This window comes from Manis javanica, chromosome 4, assembly GCF_040802235.1.
Source record: "Manis javanica isolate MJ-LG chromosome 4, MJ_LKY, whole genome shotgun sequence".
NCBI lineage: Eukaryota > Metazoa > Chordata > Mammalia > Pholidota > Manidae > Manis > Manis javanica.
Genome location: NC_133159.1, coordinates 161,007,245 through 161,015,752, shown reverse-complemented (window position 1 = coordinate 161,015,752; position 8,508 = coordinate 161,007,245). Strand labels below are relative to the sequence as shown.

Sequence of the window (8,508 nt, the reverse complement as noted above, 5' to 3'; positions counted from 1 at the left end):
ACACAATTCACCTCCTCCCTTCATCGTGTCTCCATGTACTTAGAGCAGTTTCATTTTCTCAGTTGGACACGCTGTGTCTGTGTGAGTCGGGTGAAGGACAGGGAGCCAGCACCGAAGACTGCGGGTAGGGGAGGGAGGCGGGGGGTGGACAGGGAGGCAGCTTGTGAATTTTTGTTTTACTGTTTAACTTTATTAAAAAAGAAAAAAAATTAAGAGAATAAAATGTTTTGACCCTTTCTGGCACTTTGCTCTGGCAGCCACTTTGTGTCACTCCAGTCAGTGGGCCAGAGCTGAGTCCCAAGTGTGGAACTGATGAGCTTCCAAAGCCTGGTGGCAGGTGGCAGGTAAGATGCTGCCTCTCCCAGACCTATGTAGCATGAGTGCTGAGCAGACCCTGTGTACACCGCCAGGCCGAGCATGATGCCATGGAGAAGCTCAGGAAACATGCTCATTGTATGGTAAGGTCTACCAGAAGTCACTAGAAGCTGTGTGTGTCCAAAGCTCACATGAAGCATGGGTGGATATTCATGTCAGACTGGGCTAACCTAGAGGTTTACACAGGTTCTCATAGTTCCTGTTTTCAAGGCAGGCTGGAGAGAGATGGATAAGGACAAAATTCTGCCTCCCTCACCTCCCTTTCCCAAGTCAGATAGGCAGTTCCTGGGCCCAAGGATTCTTGGTGTTGATGTTAACTCACATCACTGGAAAAACGCCATTCTTAGCAAATGTCCCCTGCCTTCTCCACTGATGTCCCTTTCTGCACCGAAGGCAGGCTGAGGATGGAAGTGGTGGCATATGTCATGCATAATGTTCATGGTGAGTAATCTTGGGAGCTCCAGGCAGAGGCACACAAGGCTTTGGCTAAAGCATAGACTCCTCTTGCTTTGGTAGTAGAGGCGGCTGGGGGAGGACCTTGGGCCATTTGGGCCTGTTTAGGTAGCTTACTATTTCTCCTCCTGAGCCCTGCCCCTTTCCTTGCATCCTTTCCCCCTTTGCTGCCAAGGCCATGGTGGAGTGATGATGAGTCAGGTCCAGGAAGGTCCGCATGTAGCTGTCCCTGTTGGCTTGGAAGACTCTTGAATGTCATGTGTTCCTGTATGTTTGAAGTAGCATTGACTTCAGGGTAGCCTTGGAAAACTGGGGGAAACGTGTACTTGGAACTCTGGGTCTTGCTGAGAAGTCTTTCTGATTGGACAGGGCTGGGCACACCTGTGGGCTTGTTGCTATAGTTAATGGGGTAGAACAGGCCTTGTGCTCCGTGTCCCTCATACCAGCCAACCCTCGCTTTGTGTGCATCTAAGACTAGCCTCTCCCATTTCTGCCTCTTCATGAAAGCCAACACTGTTCAGCTGTCCAACCTCACCACAGCTGTACCCAGCCAGCAGAGGGGAGACAGGACCGACGGCCCCAAGCTGCAGGACAAAGCCAGTCCTAACACACCCAGCCCTCACCCCAGGGAAAACTGAGCTGGGCACAGAAGGGTGAGAGACTGCACGCAGCTAGGATTAACATGGTTTATTTCATTATCAGTCTTACAAGTTGCTGAGGTCAGGCAAAGCCGGGATAGTAACTAAATCCCAAGCACTTCTGTTGAGTGAGAACCCCATTAGCAAGGCCCTGTTACTGAGCAGGGTACAGCAGACGACACCCAGGAACCATAGCCCAGGTAGTCACGTTAAAACCCCTTCCTAGAAGCACCCAGTGGGGCTTGGCCCTTAACAGCCACGGGTCCACTCCACTGGCTCTGCATACCCGCCAATCCCTTTAGAGGCAGTACAGAGGCGCCAAGGAAGCAAGCTGGGCTGGGTGGACAGCAAGACTGGAGCTTCCCCAGCAGGGCACAAAGTCTGGCCTCCATCTCCCCATCCACACAGAGCCACACAGCTGAGGAGAGCCAGCCTGTCCCCTTCCTGGGACATGACTGCTGCTTAACTGTTTTCTTCCAGTTACCAAACTGTTACCTAGTTAAAGTGTAGTGTATGGAGAAGGGACAGGCACGCAGGACCAAAGGTGGGAGGTAAACCTGTTTTTCTACCCTGGTGAATAGCCCTAAATTTCTGGGGCTATACTGATTAAGAAATGGGATCAAAGCCCAGGGATCCCTCCTCTCAAATCCACCACTAGTTTTCCGTGGCCACGGGGACCACCCTGTGGGTGTGTGCAGCTCTGAGGTGTGTCTCCACATCAGCCAGCTCTGGGCAGGGCAGTGGGCTGGGCTGGGGGCAGGAGCCAGTAACTGACAGCAGGGCCTGGCTTGTGGCTGTGTTTCCAGGCCCGGCTCAGCTCAGCCTCACCAGCTTTGGCCCAGGTTCCTGAATGGTGCCTACCCACCTGCCTTGTGTTGGGAGCTTAAGTGTTAGACGGGACAAGGTGGGCAGGAAAAGAGCAGTTATCTTACATGTTTTTTATAGTTACAGGAAGGTTAAATTTGAGTAAAAAAAAACGACGATCAAGCAGAGGGTGTGCTTCCCTCTCCTTTCTCCTCCCCTTCAGAAGGGCGAGGGGCATACAGTGGGGAGAACTCTCAAATGATGGTGCAGGACTGCAGGGCACCCCCCTTGCGGCTGCTGTGTGTGGGCACGGGTTTGCCCTTGCCATAGTATCCTGTGAAGATGGCCCTGACCTCCATCTTCTTGGCCAGGCTTAGCATCCAGCGCCCACTGCCCAAGGAGTAGAGCTTGCCCCGAGTGAGCTCACCCACCTCCTCACCTCGGCTTCCCCCCTTCTCCTGCCGCACAATCTCTAGGAGGTCAATGCCTGTTTGCACAGCCTCCACGTCACCCGCACAGCCTAGGGTGATGTGAGCGCGGCTCCCCCGGGGCAGGCTGTCAGAGAGGGACAGCTTGTCCACGTCATTTGGCCACAGTGGCAGCTCCTGCTCGCTCAGCTCCACCCGGGCTCCAGTTGTCTTGGGTGTCACAAAGAAGGCAGAGATGGTCAGTGTGAAGGCCTTGCAGTAAGATTTCTTCACCACCTATGGAAAGTGAGAATGCAAGGACTGGAGGTGATGGCCTCTAGAGAGGGGCAGCTGACCAGGATGGGCCTAAGAAAGGTGAGCACACCTGAGCAGGGTCTTTGGGAAAGGCAATGTGCCCCTGTGGGGAGTCATGACGCCTCTCTGGTGACACTATTCAGGGTGGTAAGAAAAACATGAGTGGGTAGAGGCAAGACAGTAGGGGTTGACAGCCAGAGTTCCTGAGCTCAGAACCTAGCCCCCCGACTTTGAGTTGCAGGGCTTTGAGTAAGCTGTGTAACCTCCCTTTGCACTGGCTTATTCACCTGTAGAAGTAGGGACAATACTAGAACCTACCTCAGTGTAAGGATTAAGGGAGTGTCTGGGTGAAGAGTCTAGAAGAGGCACCTGACAGGTGCTACTGTCATTACTCAGCTCGCCTGGTAAAAGCAGCCCTGGGTATCCAGGCAATATTCTGGAGGGCAGCATGAAGTCAGAAATAAATGCCTTTATCAGAATCTCTGTACACCTTGGTTTATATCTTGATTATACATGTTATATCTGAGTCTGAGGAAGCCCATCTCCCATCTGACCATAAAAGCTTCTCTCTTTTTGCTCCAAACAATCCCTTGTGTCTTACATATTACAAGTGCCTAATAAAAACTGAATGCATGAATGGTAAGAGATGGTAGTGGGAAGTGTTACATATTTACTCCTGCAGCTATGCCAGGTGCTTCAAATATGGGTGAGCAGAACTGTAGAAAAGGCTTCCCACTCAGGGAGCTTCCATTCGAGTGGGAGGCGGCCAGTGAACAAAGGTAAAACGGCTGTGCTGACCTGGGCAGACAAGGGCAGGTATGGGCAGAGGTCAGACATGGCCTCCCCACACAAGGAGGCTGGAGGAGGCTGGAGACATGCACATCTGGGCAACATGCCTGGTTGTTAGGCATCACCATGTCAGAGGCTGTGGGCAGAACACAACAGCTATGTGGTAGGGAAGGGTCGGTTGCCCCAAAGCAGGTAAGCCTCACTGTGTCTCAACACTCCCTATTCCAGGCCTCAGACCTGGGGGGCAGACCTTAGGGAACCAGGTTCCTGTGGGGGGCAAGGGACTCTTAGCCTTTGCAACTGAACACAGGCCAGAACAGGAATCTGCTGCCGACCGGCATTCTCTTGAGTTCTGCAGAAGGAAAGGCACTGGATAACAGGCCTGGGGGATGAATGCACAGGCTGGTGGCACCGCCGGACAGGCTCCTCAGAAAGGGCAATGAGGTCTGTGCAGCTAAGCCTGTAGAGGGGCAAGCTGGAGCAGGAGATGCCATTTTTCCTGAGAGGCTGTCTGGTTTCTGATTCCTGCCTTACCGGCACCCAATTCCAGGAGACCCTGCCCTCTCCCCACCTCAGCTGGGTGTCCCTGGGGAGCACTCACATCCTGCTGGGCGTACTCGTCTGCCCCAGCAGTCTTCCCGTAGTCACAGAATTTGGTTGTGCAGTGCAGCACACCTGGGGGTCTCTTCCCAAAGTAGGTGACCAGTTCAATCTTCTCCCTGGGTTCATCTCCAGAGACAACTGCAGGGTGAGAAAGCAGGACAGTCAGGGTGGGAAGGCAGCAGCCAATCCCAGCATCTATCACCAAGACCATGGAGGCTCAGAGGGAAAAAATCGGATGTTAAGCATAAATTCTTGGGCTATCCACTACAGTCCATTTATTCATTAGCTGGTCAAACTAATAGCAACTTTAGAGCTGTAAAAAGGTGTTTAAGTTCCCTGGCTTTGTGTTACATAGATTTCTACATCTCTTCTCTAAACTTGAAAACTAAGGCACTTGTAACCCAGGGCAGGCAGCATAGACCAGGGGAATCTCAGCTTCACCAGCTACTCATCTGAAAGAGGGAAGAAAGTCATGAAAAATGGGGTAGGAAGAAAAAAGAGGGTTGGGAACTGTGGTGTAATGGAAGGAGCCAGAAATAGCATAATTAGCATCCCAGATCACTTAGGAGCCATTTGACTTGGGGCAAGTGATTGGCCCTTATCAGGCCATCAAGTACAATAATTAGGGTGGCCATACACCTCAGTTTACCCAGGACCACCCAGGGAACTCTGTAGTGCCCATTTCACTCAGGCTCACTCAGACAAGAAGTTACCTTGTCATTAACTGTACCTTGCAGGTCAATTTGGTGATTGAGAGCCTATAATGGGCCTGGTGTAAGAAGGGTCTTGGGATATCATGGGATGACACTATGTGGCTGGTAGTCTCAAGGCTTAGGAGTATCTGTGATGTCAATTTCCAGACTCCAACCCTTGTGGCTACTTTAAAGTCACTAAGTTTTTTCCTTTTTCCCAAAGTTGAGTTCCTTCAAGGATGTCTCTTACCATCCACAGAGGAGGGAGACCTCCACTCTGAGAGCAGAGTCTTGCCCATTACCTTTCCTTCAGCTGGGGTCCCAGGAAGAAAAGGACTCCAGCTTTTAATAGTTAAAGCAGCTTCAAGAGGCAGAGCCATCAGCTCTGATGAGGAGCCCTGCCTCTAGGGTGCTTTTCTGCCAAGCTACTCACAGTGACAGGGCTCACACCTGGCCCGTGTGACTATAGGCACCACGGTTCCCTCATTTCCCAGCATCCAATGAAGAGAAGAGTACATATGTTCTCTGGGGACACCTACAGGCCAAATTACCTGCCTCTGAACAACACAAAGATACATGGGTGGGGATATTTCAAGTATGAAGATAATCTAAAATGTGGAGAAATTAGAAACAGGTTAAGGAATAGGTGGATTAGCAGGTGACATCCCCAGGAAGCCATGTAAGAGAATGTAGGCCATCAGGGTTCTTCCGTATCCCAAATCTACCCTATCACTGGAGCAAAGACCCCGTGCCAGGAGAGAACCCTAGTCCAATATGAAGAGGCTCCTGCTAGAATCCACAACAGTTCAGGAATTCCGGCAAAGCCTACATCCCTTCTGGGTGTTTTCCCATCTGTAGGAGGGCTTGCACTTGGAGTGAGACTGTTCTATGGAGTTGTGGGGTGCACAGGAGGTGCGCTGGGTGGCCCAATACCTGGGAATCATCTCCAGTGAAGTCACAATAGTGCTAATTTTTTTTGCAGCTTAGGATTCCATTGAATATTTTATTTTAGAAAATGAATCTGCTGCTAAAAATGAGTTTGAAAACACTGGACCAGATTTTCCCTGTAAGGTTCAATGAAATACTGACATATTCCCTATATGACAGTAATTTGTTTTTCCCACCTCTAGAACAGAGTGGTCTAGATCCAGGCTGGGAGAGGGCCGCTGGAGAGAAGGGGGAAGGAAGGAAGGGTGCAGGGAGAAGGAAGCAGCTCTGAGAAGCACCTCTCCCCATATTTCCATTTCCACTTCCCAACACTGCCTCTGCCTCGCACCAGCTGAGCCACCACCCGCCTCCCCTCTTCACTACCAGTGCTTTGAGAACAACAATGATCCCTGAACACAGCACCTTGTGCCCAGGTGGGGGGGGCTTGAGATTGTGGCTACCTGGCCCCACCCCGCCCATCCCACCACCTACAGTGTCGCAGCTCCTTCTTGAAGGCTTTGTGGTTCCCCAGCTCCTCCAGGAAGGTCCGGCCAGCTTTGCGGAGGTTCTCAGAACTCTTCCTGGTCAGGAACCAGCCAAAGTAGAGTGGCAGGAAGTCCTTCTCCAGCCCAGGTTTCAGCTTCTTCAGCTCATCGGCTGACAGCTGCCACTGGTTCTTCTCCTTGAGCTGGGCACAGTCCAGCCGCCACGCCGTCTTGGGCTCCACCAGCACCACTTGGTACTGGTACTGGTCGGCCATATCAAAGAGCTGCTCCAGCCGCTCCCGCTCGTGGTTAGTGTCGTCCAGCACAAGAACTCGGATGTCCCGGCGGCAGTAGGCAGCCAGTTCCTCATCCAGCTGCTTGTACTCCTTAACGAAGGCTCCTCGAGTGCCGGGGGTAATCTTGTAAGCGTCGGCAGACACCATCTTGGTGCCGTCCCGGTACCTGTCCACGATGATCTGTGCTAGTGTGGACTTGCCGCTCCCTGGCAGGCCGCGCAGGATGAAGAGGGTCTTGCACTCCTGCAGTGTGGCCACAGTCTCCTCATCCTGCAGAAAGGGAAACTGCAGCTCAGGCTTGTCCTTGGCCCCTGAGGATGACATTTTGCGGAAGAAGATCTTGGGCAGGAACGTGTGGCTTTTTCGGGAGAAGCCTCTATTCTGTGTGAGAAGGGGAAGAGCAGATGTCAGCCATGTCACTTGGGGCCACCCCACCAGCCTTGCCCCTTGCCTCCTTCTAACTGGGGGTTTCCCCAGCCTGAATTTACAAGCACTCCAGGTATTGTGGGCTGTGGAGTGGTGGACTTTCTCTCCTCCATCCTTGCATACCTGTCTGCTGCTGGCAGAAGATGGAGAGGGAAGCTTGTCTGTTTCTGAACTCTTAATTTTCTCTAGTTATAGCTGTAGCCACAAAAATCACCAACTGCTGCCACTTAAGGGAAAATGTGTTGGAAGTGCATGCAAGAAAGCTCTGAAGCCTGTGGTTCTAGAAACAGACCCTATTCTTGACACCTATTAAGGATGACCTCTTTGGAGGTGGGGGTCTCTATGTCTGGGCAAAGACACAGTTGCCCTGGCTCTGAGTGTGTGAGCAGGGAGAGGGTAGAGAAGGGCTACCCAACGTCTTCCCTTCCCCCAACAAGGGCAGCAACAGATAATACTCTCTTGTCTGGGATGGGGGGGGACAATGGTCCCAAAGAAGAGCCGTGGGGGGCAGGGCAGGAGAGAGACGGACAAAGGGCCTTATTCACCACCTCCGCCACCTCCTCCTCTGCCCTCAGCCCCCAGGGCCCCCAAGAACTGGGAGGCACAAGGCACCTGCGTTCAGGGCCTAGCTCTGCCCACGGCCTTGCTGTGTGTCAGCGGCACCTCCCTGAACCACTTGTTTCCCTGCCTGCTAGAAGCCATAGTGGTAAGTTTTTACTGTTATCAGTAAAACCGGCTCCACCCCCCCGTCGGCCCCCCTAAGCCCAGCGGGCACACTGCTTCTTCAGACATCCTCGGGCAGGGGACGGCGAGGGAGCCCGCCCGCGCGTCCGTGGTCGCGCTATCCCCGGCCCACATGCCCTCGCGCTGCCCCGGGACGGCAGCTGCCGCACCCCCGAGGCCCTCCCTCTCCAGCGGCCGCTCCCGCTTCCCCACGGGTCCCCTACCTCAGGGCTGCGCCGGACTGCCAAGCAAGACTCAACTCTCCAAACTCGGGTCCGGTTTGCATGCTACTTCCTCCCGAAACTCCTCCACTACTCCCGCTTTCTATTTAGGTGCTACCCCGCGCCCGGCCCGCCCCTCGCGCCCGCTCACCATGATGAGGAGGGGGCACCGCAGTCTCCGCCTTCGCAGGCACTAGCTCCCCAGGGCCGCCCGCCTACGCGGAAGGACGCGGAGTCCAACTGTGGCGCGAACCCACGCTGGGCAGCCTTACATAGCCCGTGGGCGGAGCGCGCCCGGGCGGGGCGGGCTTTCTGCGCAGGCGTAGCGGTCGAAACCCGAAACTGACTCGGCGC

General features: G+C 53.5%; 1 protein-coding gene across 2 annotated transcripts; it reads right to left on the bottom strand.

Annotated features, from left to right (window-relative positions):
• Positions 1–1,500: 1,500 nt before the first annotated feature.
• Positions 1,501–8,455, bottom strand: CNP (2'',3''-cyclic nucleotide 3'' phosphodiesterase). Of its 2 annotated transcripts, none has more exons than XM_017646804.3 (4): positions 8,306–8,455; positions 6,496–7,165; positions 4,383–4,522; positions 1,501–2,974 (listed from the first exon to the last, which is right to left on the bottom strand). In XM_017646804.3, the coding sequence occupies exons 1-4, from the start codon at positions 8,306–8,308 to the stop codon at positions 2,525–2,527; spliced, it is 1,263 nt and encodes a 420-aa protein (XP_017502293.1). In that variant the 5' UTR covers positions 8,309–8,455; the 3' UTR covers positions 1,501–2,524. The 2 variants fall into 2 exon arrangements, with proteins under 2 accessions (XP_017502293.1, XP_036875668.1); XM_037019773.2 differs by lacking the exon at positions 8,306–8,455 and adding an exon at positions 8,158–8,291.
• Between the last annotated feature and the right edge of the window lie 53 nt (positions 8,456–8,508).

Excerpts from the sequence above, each read along its gene's own strand:
- CNP (XM_017646804.3), bottom strand. Across the intron at positions 4,523-6,495 it reads CAAGAAGGAGCTGCGACACT|TTGTCTCTGGAGATGAACCC; the intron begins GTAGGTGGTGGG and ends CTCACCCTGCAG. Across the intron at positions 2,975-4,382 it reads ACGAGTACGCCCAGCAGGAT|GTGGTGAAGAAATCTTACTG; the intron begins GTGAGTGCTCCC and ends CACTTTCCATAG.